The 12463-nt window shown below is 34.4% G+C and overlaps 1 protein-coding gene across 10 annotated transcripts in view; it reads left to right on the top strand.

Moving 5' to 3' along the window:
- ZNF644 (zinc finger protein 644) overlaps window positions 1-12463 on the top strand; it is a 118722-nt gene that overhangs the window by 91540 nt on the left and 14719 nt on the right. For 6 of the 10 annotated variants that reach the window (XM_019661787.1, XM_019661782.1, XM_019661784.1 and 3 more), the window contains 3 exons: window positions 4084-7112; window positions 7292-7897; window positions 9801-9923. The exons of 3 other annotated variants lie outside the window; for them this stretch is intronic. In XM_019661787.1, coding sequence (XP_019517332.1) covers window positions 4115-7112; window positions 7292-7897; window positions 9801-9923 — 3727 coding nt within the window. In that variant the 5' untranslated portion in view covers window positions 4084-4114. The remainder of the gene's footprint in view (window positions 1-4083; window positions 7113-7291; window positions 7898-9800; window positions 9924-12463) is intronic. One more of the 10 variants, XM_019661788.1, reaches the window with a different exon arrangement.

Raw genomic sequence — 12463 nt, 5'->3', positions numbered from 1 at the left:
TACCACAAAATATTAACCTACTTGCAATAAATACAATTAATAATGTACATAAAAGAATGAAATTAAATTAATTTTCTATCAAAAAAGAATTATTCATGAACAGAAAGTGGACAGCATAGATTTGATGACAGGAAGGTTGTATCTAATCTGAATTACTGAGTGACCTAGGAAGCTTGCTCAGAGGGATTACAGAATAATTATGTTAATATGCAATTATCACCTCATTTCTTCTGTAGTAACCTCAAGATGTAGTGTAGTAAGGGTGTTATAGCAAGTGCTGATAGTTTGCAAAAATACTGATGTTTGAGATTTCTGAGACAATAAGTCTAGCTTGAGGCATATAAGTGATGATCTGTCATCTTGAAGACAGATCTGACCTTTATACCTCTTTTTTAATGCTCACAGTATATAACTACAGGCAGTTATAGCTGTAGAACTCATTATGATTTTCTAGAAAATGAAATATGTTTTATGTAGATTTGAAATTCCATTTGCAGCTTTTTATAAAGCGTGTGAATTTTTTTGAAGAACATTTTAAAATTCAGTTAAAAGAAAAATCCTATGGTTATATGATTACACAGAGGACATAGTAAGAGTGTCTAAACATTTTATAAATAGATCCTAATTGATACAGCAAATTCATTGAAATTTAGGAAGTACAAACAATGTAACATTAGTTTGTTTATTAATTTATTAGTTTCCCTTTTTTAAACTTAATGAATAATGCATACTTTCAAATATGTCCCCTAGTTAATTATATTAACATAACCTGCTATTGATGGCTTTGTTATGTATATTTGACTATATAAAGATAGTTGGAAAAACTAGATGAGAGTGCGAAATTAGCTTATACGTCAAATGTTTTCTTGTTTGGATTCATGAATGTAGGGAAATAATTTTGATGTCAAAATTCTAGATCCATTATTCAGTGCAACATATTTTGATGATCCATTGTTCCTCATTGTATCTCAATGCAACACCTATGGGTCTTGAATACTGTTAAGAAAAAGTGTATTTTGAACATTTTTCAGTTAAAATGTATTCTGAAAATTAAAACAGGAAGAGTTTTCATTGTTGCTAAAATACTAGTTTTCTGAGTCAGTTTCTTATAGCATGTTTTTAAACTGATGGAGTAGATTTTTAATATTCATGTGCTAATGAAAATTCTGAAAAAGAAAAACTTTTTAAGTAGAGATAATTATTAGTTTGGGGGCAAGTAAGGCATATTTCATTTTGGAGGTGTGAAGGAAAACGTTGATTGTTAAAGACCTCGTTTTATATTTTAATAATGTTTAATTTGATCTTTTGTTTTCCTTTTCGCTAGATGTGTTTTATAGAGAAAAGATCTGTTATGCACATGTATTCTTTCTGTGTTTTTGAGCAAAACAATTTGGTGTCTTCAGCATGTGAACTTATTGAAGGCTCTTATAAAGCCATTTTGGTAATGAGGATGCAGCCTTCAAGCCGACATGATATTCTCATAGTTTGTCACCCTGCTGTTCAGGGGGTACCAATGAAGTTGCTTTAAATGGGAAGCGTCTGTTCCATCTCTGAACCCCTAACACCAGAACAGATGGATAGAACGCGGAACATGGAAGGTTTTACCTCTGAGGTGGTAACAGTGAAGCCACTCATTAACACTGAATTTACCACTTCGTTAGCAACGTTGCTTCCTGTTGAGAAAAGCTAATATAGGCTTTCAAATTGACTGAGCATATATTTGTCTACCTCTGTGATTATAATAAGTAGGAACAGAAAGTGTCCTTATGTCTAGTTTTAAAAAAATTCTGTTGTCCATTTCAGATTTATGAGATTGTTCCTATTTGGGCATTTAACTTTTTGCACCAAGTTTAGTGAGAAAGCTCAGTAATAAATAATATATATCATCAGTGTTTGATTTGCTTTTCATTGACATTTGCGTATTCTTTCCTAACACATGTTTATGTGCTGCCCATTTTTAACTTATGTGTATGTGATGTAGAGACTCCTGCTGGGTGCTGCATTAGCACCATTTTGGGGTGATATCATTGAATATGATCTTATTGGAAGTGTATTTTTATTACTGTGGAAGTTTGCCAATCTAAGAACAGAATTCTAAGACCCATAAAGGGCGGAAAAAATGATTGTTGGTATACATAATGCCAAAGAAAGATATTTGTAATATGTATTTAATGTAATATGTATGTAATGTGTAAAATATTAAAGAACACATCTGTTCATAAGATAAAGTCATATTTGAGTGCTTGTTCCAAGTTGTGAAATAAGAAGAAAGCTATTAGAAATAACTATTTTATTCTTGATCTCCACTTAGTGTTTTCCAAAGCATGTAATTGGTACCATAAAAGACATATTAGATGTAATAGACTTTATTGAAAACGTTTTAATTTCTAAATATCGGATTGTAAGTTCCTGCTGTTCCAAAATGCTATTATTCATTATACAAATTAAGAATACTATAAAAGAAAATGGAAGACTGTTCTTTATCTGAGAACAGGAGCCTGGTCTGTCTTGCTTACAACTGTATCCCTAATACTAGAGCAGTGCTTGGCACCTAGTAAGGGCTTATTAAATAAATATTTGGAGAATGAGTGAACTGTACGTACTACTCTGTACAAAAGGAAAAATATAGAGAGTTTTATGCCATTACGTCAAATAGTTAATACCTGGGGTTTCCCAATAACAGATTCTTTAAATTGATTATTGGATATTTTGAAGGCCTTGCTACAATTGGTGAGTCAAAAAGTCAGAACCATGATGGAATTTGCATTATTTGAACAGGGGACCCAAATTCCACAGGAATAAAACTGTTTTCCTTCTAATACTTTAGGATCTTTTGCGTTGATTTTGCAATTGTGTTTTTATTTGTTTAGCACTTTAGTCCTTTATCCAGCAAATAATTGCCTGAGCTCCTGTGCCAAGCAGAGTGTTAGGTTCCAGAGATGTTAAGGTAACTAGGTCACAGTCCCTGCCCTCAAAGAGCTTACATTCTTCCAAAGAGACAGGCAATCCATGTATAATGTGGCCATTTCTAAGAACAGGATAAAAACAGGGTGCAAGGGAATTCTTCATAGTAGGGGCAGTAGTTATAGCCATGGTGTGTATACGTGTCTCCCAAACTTGTAGAAGTCTTTTTAAAAAATATTCTACTGTCTTCTCATAATGATGAAATATTTTGTCAGAATGTCTAGATAAAATTTTATCTACGTTTTATATGAACTGAACTAAAACCCTAACTTATTTATGATGTTTTAGAGTAAAAAGTTGTAGGCCATTGCATTAGACTGTCAGATCATACAAATGGGATAACTGCCTTTAGGGAATGCCTAGAATTTGTGGGCCCAGGTTATAAAATTTGAAGTAACATAAAACTTCATGAATTTTAACTATACTAATTTAGAACTAAGGATAATTTACATAAGGGATGAATGAAACCCTGTGAATAAAACATTTTTTAAATTGGTAGAATTTTAGAAGAATGAAACATTGAGAGCAAAGCAGTCTTAAATTTTTTTAAAATAAAAATTCCTGTTTCATGCACTAGCCATTGATGTAGATAGTAAATATATTCATTCAAGTAAGGTTCTTTACTGAAGGGTGTTTATTAACTTCCAAGAATGAACTTTTAAGTGATAAAAGTTTTACTTTGCAATGTCGAACAATTCACGTTATTCTCTAGTACAGAGAATAACTGTACAGAGAATGACTGTCCTTAATAAATCTACTTAAGTGAGATAATTTTCTTTTTATTAGCAGTCTCTATATGAGATTTTAAAGGTTTTTTTCCTCCAGTTTGTAGCATCTTTATATCGTATGTATCTCTGTATATGTGTTTATGTTGTTTTTCCCTAGACATCTTGTATATATACAGTATTGTGTTGTTGCCGAGCACAAAGAAAAAAATTAATCTTTGAGACATTTTTAAAGTCTTTCCATTTTTTAGTGTTTCTTCGATCTTAGGAAATTATTAGAACCTCAATATAAACAGTATAATTAAGCTAATAAAAATGTGTACTTTCAACTCTCCTCCATTCTAATAGTATTTTTCGTTTATGCAAATCTAAATTTTTTTTTTCCATTTTCTAGACTAAATGTGTTAAATGGCCTTGCCAACAATATGGATGATTTGAAGATAAACACCGATATTACTGGTGCTAAAGAAGAACTCCTAGATGACAGCAATTTTATCTCAGACAAAGAGAGTGGAGTTCATAAACCAAAAGATTGTCAAACATCATTTCAGAATAGTAATACATTCACTCTGCCTGAAGAACTGTCAAAGGACAAATCTGAAAAAGCCTTAAGTGGAGGCCAGTCTACTCTATTTATACATGCTGGTGCTCCTGCTGTTTCTATTGAAAACGTTATCTTGCCTAAAGGAGCTGCTGTTAATGGACCAGTTTCACACTCCTCCACAACTAAGACTTCCAATATGAATAAAGGCAGTGTTTCATTAACCACTGGACAGCCTGTGGATCAGCCAACAACAGAATCTTGTGCAACTTTGAAGGTAGCAGCTGATCTTCAGTTGCCTGCCCCACAGAAAGCAAGTCAACATCAAGTTTTATTTTTGTTGTCAGATGTAGCACATGCTAAGAATCCAACCCATTCCATTAAAAAACTACCTACCTCTACTTCAGTTGGTTGTGACATTCAGAATTCTGTAGGGAGTAGTATAAAGTCAGGTAGCACTTTAGTAAATCAAGTAGAGGTGGGTGAGGATAGTGAAGAGCTATTGGTAAAAGATGATTGTGTCAGTACATTAACAGGAATTTCCTCAGGTACCGATGAATTTAGGTCAGAAAATGATACAAACTGGGACCCCCAAAAAGAGTTCATTCAGTTCCTCATCACTAATGAAGACACAGTGGATAAAGCTCCAGTTCACTCTAAAGTAGGTCTAGAAAAAAAGAGAAAGCGAAAAATGGATGTAAGCAAGATAACTCGTTATACTGAGGATTGCTTTAGTGATTCTAATTGTATACCCAATAAGTCAAAAATGCTAGAAGTAGACTTTCTGGAACAGAATGAAGAACTACAAGCAGTAGACTCACAGAAATATGTGTTATCAAAAGTGAAGCCTGAATCAACTGATGAAGACTTGGAATCTGTGGGTGCTTTTCAACATCTAATTTATAACCCAGATAAGTGTGGAGAAGACAGCTCACCTGTTCATACTAGCACTTTTATTTCAAATACCTTAAAAAAGAAATGTGAAGAGAGTGATTCTGAGTCACCTGCTACGTTCAGCACCGAAGAGCCATCATTCTACCCCTGTACAAAGTGCAATGTGAATTTTCGGGAGAAAAAGCACCTCCACAGGCATATGATGTATCATTTAGATGGGAATAGTCACTTTCGTCATCTTAATGTCCCAAGGCCATATGCTTGTAGAGAATGTGGACGGACATTTCGTGATCGTAACTCACTTTTAAAGCATATGATTATTCACCAAGAAAGAAGGCAGAAGTTGATGGAGGAAATTCGTGAATTGAAAGAACTTCAGGATGAAGGAAGAAGTGCACGATTACAGTGCCCTCAGTGTGTGTTTGGTACCAATTGCCCTAAAACATTTGTGCAACATGCTAAAACCCATGAAAAAGATAAAAGGTACTACTGCTGTGAAGAGTGTAACTTCATGGCAGTGACAGAAAATGAATTGGAATGCCATCGAGGCATTGCCCATGGAGCAGTGGTAAAATGCCCTATTGTCAGTTCTGATGTAGCCCAGAGGAAAACGCAAAAAAAGTCTTTTATGAAAGACTCTGTTATAGGATCATCCAAAAAATCAGCTACCTACGTGTGTAAGATGTGTCCTTTTACTACTTCAACCAGAAGTATTTTGAAAAAACACGTGGAGTACTTGCATTCATCATCATGCGTTGATTCATTTGGTAGAGCTCTTGGACTTGGTAAAAGAAAAAGTGACATCCTTGAAGAACCTGTAGATACTGATAGCACTAAACCATTATCTAAGCAACAGTCAGCCACATTTCCAAAGAACTCTGCTTTAAAGCAAGATGTAAAGCGAACATTTGGATCATCCTCACAGTCAAGTAATGTTTCAAAATTCCATAAACGGCCGCACAGAATACAAAAGGCTCGGAAAAGCATTGCCCAGTCTGTGTGCAATCAAAACAATTCTCACAAGACTGTAATGAGTAAAAGCAGCGTTGACCAAAAACCTAAGTATTTTCATCAAGCAGCAAAAGAAAAATCTAATGCCAAGGCAAATAGCAACTACTTATATAGACACAAATATGAAAACTACAGGATGATAAAAAAATCAGGTGAATCATATCCTCTGCATTTCAAAAAAGAGGAAGCCAGCTCATTAAATTCTTTACATCTGTTTTCGTCATCAAGCAATTCTCACAACAACAGTTTTATTTCAGACCCTCAGAACTCTGACACCAAAAGGCCAGCAAGCTTCAAAGATCACAGACGTGTATCTGTAAAGAGAAGAGCTAAGGAATCCAAGAAGGAAAGTTCTACTGGAGGAGAAGACTTGGATAGCTATCCGGATTTCCTGCATAAAATGACGGTTGTTGTTTTGCAGAAACTTAACTCTGCAGAAAAGAAAGATAGCTACGAAACAGAAGATGAAAGTTCCTGGGATAATGTTGAGCTAGGTGACTACACTACACAGACTATAGAAGATGAAACTTATAACGACATTAATCAAGAACATGTAAACTTATTCCCTCTATTTAAAAGCAAAGTGGAAAGTCAAGAGTCTGGAGAAAATGCTACCCTTAGTTATGATCAAAATGATGGATTTTATTTTGAGTATTATGAAGATGCTGGAACTAATAACTTTCTGCATGGGATCCATGATCCTCAGCATTTAGAAAATGCAGAAACTTCATTGTCAAAGCATAGTTCTGTTTTTCATTGGACTGATTTGTCTCTTGAGAAGAAATCGTGTCCTTACTGCCCAGCAACATTTGAAACAGGTGTTGGATTGTCAAATCATGTCCGGGGACATCTGCATAGAGCAGGATTAAGCTATGAAGCGCGTCATGTTGTATCCCCAGAACAAATAGCCACAAGCGACAAAATGCAACATTTCAAAAGAACTGGCACAGGGACACCTGTTAAGCGAGTTAGAAAAGGTAAGTTTTCATGTAGATAACTTGTGTTAATATGTCTGTATTCAAATTCAAAGGATTTCAAAGTTTTGCTCAAATTTGGTCTTTATTAGTATCACATAATGTCATATTTCAGTTAATTGGCTTTAAGATGGTCGATTTATAAAAAATTCTGATACCACTCTTAAAAACTTTTCTTTTAGCTATAGAGAAGTCTGAAACCACTTCTGAACACACTTGTCAGCTCTGTGGTGGTTGGTTCGATACTAAAATTGGATTATCAAATCATGTTAGAGGCCACCTGAAAAGACTTGGAAAGACCAAGTGGGATGCTCACAAATCTCCAATCTGTGTTCTGAATGAGATGATGCAAAATGAAGAAAAATATGAAAAAATCTTAAAGGCGTTGAACAGTCGTCGTATTATTCCCAGACCATTTGTAGCTCAGAGACTTGCATCAAGTGATGACTTTCTATCTCAAAATGTTATACCTCTTGAAGCATACCGTAATGGCCTAAAGACTGAAGCTTTATCAGTGTCTGCATCAGAGGAGGAAGGGCTGAGTTTCTTAAATGAATATGATGAAACAAAACCAGAGCTGCCCAGTGGAAAAAGGAATCAGTCTCTTACATTGATAGAACTGCTTAAAAATAAAAGGATGGGAGAAGAAAGGAACTCTTCTATCTTTCCTCAAAAGATCCATAATCAAACTGCAAGAAAGAGATTTGTTCAGAAATGTGTTCTTCCATTAAATGAAGACAGTTCATTGATGTATCAACCACAAAAAATGGACTTGACTATGCACACAGGTAAGAGGATGTTTATGACTATTATATTATAATTTAAACACAACTTAATTATGCTTACTTTATTGGAATATTTGTAGAAAAGACTTTCCCAGGATCTTTTTAAGCTGCCTTTTTTGGCAGAGCAAAAAGATTGGTTATACTGTCATTTCTGTAGAAATCATCAGTTGATTCGCATCAGCACTGAATTCTCTGTGCCTCGTCTATTGGTCAAAATGTAAGGTGAGAACAAAAGCAAAAACAAAAAGCTGATCTGTAAAAATAAAATTTGCTATGACCGGGGAGATGGTTCTGTGGATGGGAGGTTGACATTGTTCAAAAGCATAGCATTACCCAAAAGGCAAACCTCTTATATTTTTGCCTGTGCTCAAAAGTGATAATGTTTTCAAGACTTAGCTGTTGATTTTCCTACAGTTTAGGTAAAACAAAACAAACTCTTTAAACTGAATGGATTAGTGTCTGTTGTGTGTTGTGATTAACCCAAAGAAACTTCTTCCTCTCCAGTTCTTCATTGTATTGTGGGATAGTTTGGTTTCGGAGAACTGTTGTGAGTATAAAACATTTGTTTGGGATGTTCAATTTTATAATAGTCTTCTAACGGAACAGAAGAGGTGGTTTAACTTAGTGCTTGTGCACCAATAGTTTTTCCTTTCCAAAGCAATGTTTTGCGTGTGTTGGGAAATGATGTGGCAAATAAAGTAGCCAAACATTACTTGGTGTTGCTAAGTCTGGTTCATACTGTTAGACTAGAACAAAGTGTCTTTATAGGTGTCTTTTGGAGGTTAAGAATGTTGAAGGTTAACTTAGATGGTCTCATAATTTTAGCCCCAAGTTGAATGTATCTAAGGTAAAAGTTGATCAGTGGATTAATACTGAATAAAATTGCTGTAATGTTGATTTGGTTACTTTGGGCAGACATTAGGATATCCCAAATATTTGCAGTGCGGTTTTGATTTAAAGAAAGATTACCTTGTATTATAAGTGGTCTGAAAAGCAGTTTATCTTGTATGGACCTCTGGTTCATAGGGCTGTTTCCTTCGTATGAAGAGTCTTTGGAAGTCAATTTCTCAGAAGGATGAAATGTAAGGAAAATGTGTTAGCTGTGTTGACCAAGGTGTAACACACTTCAGAGAGGTAGAGCCTGTTTGTGGCTATCACAGTCATGTTGAAGACATCAGTGGAAACGTGTTGGGGGAGTGAGGGTTGTCTGAGAGGTTAGGGCTTTCTTATTGTTTCGACATGTTTTCTTTCCTGTGATGACTAAGATGTTAGTTTGTTGATCATTTATTTAACACAAAGATTTTAGCAAAAAACTTCAAATCATTAACTTTCATTATTGATTGCGCACTCAGAGTAATGAACATATAATGCCCTGAATAAAATGTTGTGTTTCACAGCTGTTCAGTGGTGTGTTTTACCACCTTTCTCCCAGCCTTCATCAGAAAGCCTAATTTAGTATTGAGTCTTTTACGGTTTTGTGGGTAACATACTTTAATTACCACTTTGTTAACTAGACTTTTTAATTGTTTTTATTGGTAATGTTACGAGCTTTGTAACTTCTCAGCAGAACTGTGCTATCCAAATCACAGGATGGTATTTTAGGTTTAGCAAATGACCTGCGTAACACAGAAATCTGCAAGAAAGTGATAATAGGTGTTAAATCTAGAGGAGCCCCAAGGTTCAAGACACTCTTCTTCCACCTTTCCAGAGAGCATGGGCTGGCTCTAAATACTAACTACAAACTAATAATAGTTACCTTAATTCCCCCTCCTTATTTTAATCTAAGCTAACTCAATGAACGTTTCTTAAACCATCTTTATTATGGTACTTTTCCTTCACGCTTTTAGCTAAGAAAATTTCACTTTTTGAAGTGAGAACTGGATTATAGTTTTCTTTTGAATGATAGGTATGCCTGTGAAGCTTAGAACATGTGTGCATTGCAATACGACGTTTACAAGTGCTGTTAGCCTGTCCAACCACTTACGCGCTTATGCACGAAAGAAGAGTGATGGACTTTTGACTGGTACAGGTATGTTTGAACAGATAACACAGCACGTCTGTTTGATACACTTTTTTTTTTCCTCACCAGACTGGTGCTAATTCAGGTGATATTTATAGCTTTCTTTGATAAGCAGCATTTGAGTCTGAATACACATTAAATTTCAGCAACTTGTAAATTGTTAAGATATAATTTTAAGCAAATTGTTTGGTTTTTTTATTTGGCTCCTAACCGACTTGGAGGGAAAAAAAATAACCCAATAGAGGTGTGGAACTTTTGAGTCTACATTATTCCCATTGATTTTTAAATTATACTATTTTTGACTTTTAAATTTAGTTTTGTTAGTAAATTCCAATAAGACACCTCTCTTTGGTAAAAAAAAAAAAAATTGTAGTTCTAGCTTGGGAAAATGTTTTATTAAGAAAGGAAATTGTCATGAAATTTCAACTATGTAGCTTGATTAGAAAACTAAGGAAACTAATGAGTTTTTATTAGTCTATAGATCAAATCTTTAAAGGGGCAGGCCTTAATAATGGCCCATCTTGACAACTGAATAGATTTTTCTTTTATGCCCCTGAGCTATATTTAGGATAATAAATATAGCTATGCACATAACATGTACATTTCTGTGTTATTTTTGGTTGGCTAGCCCAACCTTGCCGATAGCTCTTCAGACTGCTAGTTTGTGACAATTTTCTTAGCATATGCATATGCAACACTGCTTCTTACCCTACAAAATGCCTTGCTCTTTTCATTTGTAGCCTTTCAAGCTACCTTGCTTTAGCAAATCCCATTCCTCTCACATCTTAGAATATAATATATCCTTTTTTTCAAAAGATATCTACCTAGATCCTTTTGCCTAAAATTCTTCTTCCAATCTTTTTATTTCTCTTGCTCGTTTAGATCACTCCCTTCTGCTTTATTCTAGTTGTTGTTTTCCCAACTCTTTTGTTCTTTCTCATGTCTTCCTATGGCTTACTTCCAGTATGTTCTTGCTACCATAAAAATACTTGTATTCATAGTAATGTCTTTTTCTGCTTCTTTGCCTTATCCTTTGACTTGATATACAAATGACTAGGGATGACTGCTGACCATTTATATTAAAAGGAGGAGAATAGAGTAAGTTGTACTTTACTGAATTAGTCCTCCTCCTGTGAGGTTTTAGGTTTTATGATATTATTCCCACCTTCTTCAGGCTTGGAAGGTGATTATAGACAGTAGAGGCATGGAGGCAGTGAAAATAAAAGATGGTAGAAACAGAAAATCATCATAATTATCATAGACACTAACTTTAACACTTACTATTGTCAGGTAGTATGCTATGCAGCTTACATACGTAACATTTAATCTTCACAACCACCATATGAGTTAGAGCTACCATACTTCTCTCTGTTTTATAGGAAATTAGGACTTAGAGAACTTGAAGTAAGTTACCCAAACTTATGTAGTTATTGATAGCAAATTAGAAATTCAAATCAAGGCTGTTTTACCATAGACCTTTGTTTTTAATCGCTGTTATCTGTTATCTCACATACAGAATGAAAGCAATTGAAAAATCCTAAAATAAAGTTAGGTTTAAGGTAGGGAGCCATTCTGGTGAAGTCTGAATACATTAGAAAGAGCAGGGATCCAAAAAATGGTTAGGACTGGATTAGATTTCGGAGGACTTTAGAAAATGTTCCATCATGTCAATTCAGGCACACTCAGCAAGGCCAATCTATCTAGCACAGATTTTGTAGTCCTTTAAAAAATGCTTTTACCTCTTCTGAAAAATTTTCAAAACATAGGACTGTTTATAAATAACTGATAGTAACCCTCCATTGACCAAGGGAGCATTCTAATTAATACTTTATTATCTAAAAAATTCAATATTAGAGAAAAAAGTAATATAGGATGAATGGGAATACATTTCTTTGGACATCAAGAAAAAGGGGGGATATTATTTTTTAAATATCATTGAATACTAACCAAAATGTCAGAAGTGTTAGAAAATGTAAAGTGTATTTGGCAGTCTTAGGACAAAGAGAAGGGAAATGAAAAGCTTAAGAAAAAGTCCAGGGTGGCCTTTTCCACAGTCCATACTCACTTTTAAGAAAAATAAAAAATGTATGCTTTCTTTTCTTGGAAATTCTGAAACTTTCCCCCCCGATTTAAAAAATCTTCTTTACCAGCAGAGCTATACAGAAGATGACTTTGCTGCTTATTCTTGCCAACTAAGTAGCTTTTAAAATCAGCTTTAATAATGTTTTTATTTTCCACATGGAGAATTTGGTATTACATTTATAAACTCCACATGGCTACTTTCTTCTCCAACATTAGTTTCACTGGTATAAAGCACAGGTCCCAACCTATAGTCCCTTTAAAGGATTCATCAATTCATATGAGTAACAAGCATTATTTTTCAAGAATATGTTGTTTTGATTAATAAAATACAAAATCATTTGTTAAAAACCTTACCTTAATCCAAGTACATTACAAAACTAGAATCAATGTAAAGGGAAAATAGGTGAGAGTAAAGCCTCCATAAGAATGTGTGGTATTGGTGTTCCCAGTTCAGCCTTCATTTGTGT

This window comes from Hipposideros armiger, unplaced genomic scaffold, assembly GCF_001890085.2.
Source record: "Hipposideros armiger isolate ML-2016 unplaced genomic scaffold, ASM189008v1 scaffold_361, whole genome shotgun sequence".
NCBI lineage: Eukaryota > Metazoa > Chordata > Mammalia > Chiroptera > Hipposideridae > Hipposideros > Hipposideros armiger.
The sequence above is the reverse complement of the archived record's forward strand: the minus strand, read 5'-3'. Positions and strand labels throughout refer to the sequence as shown.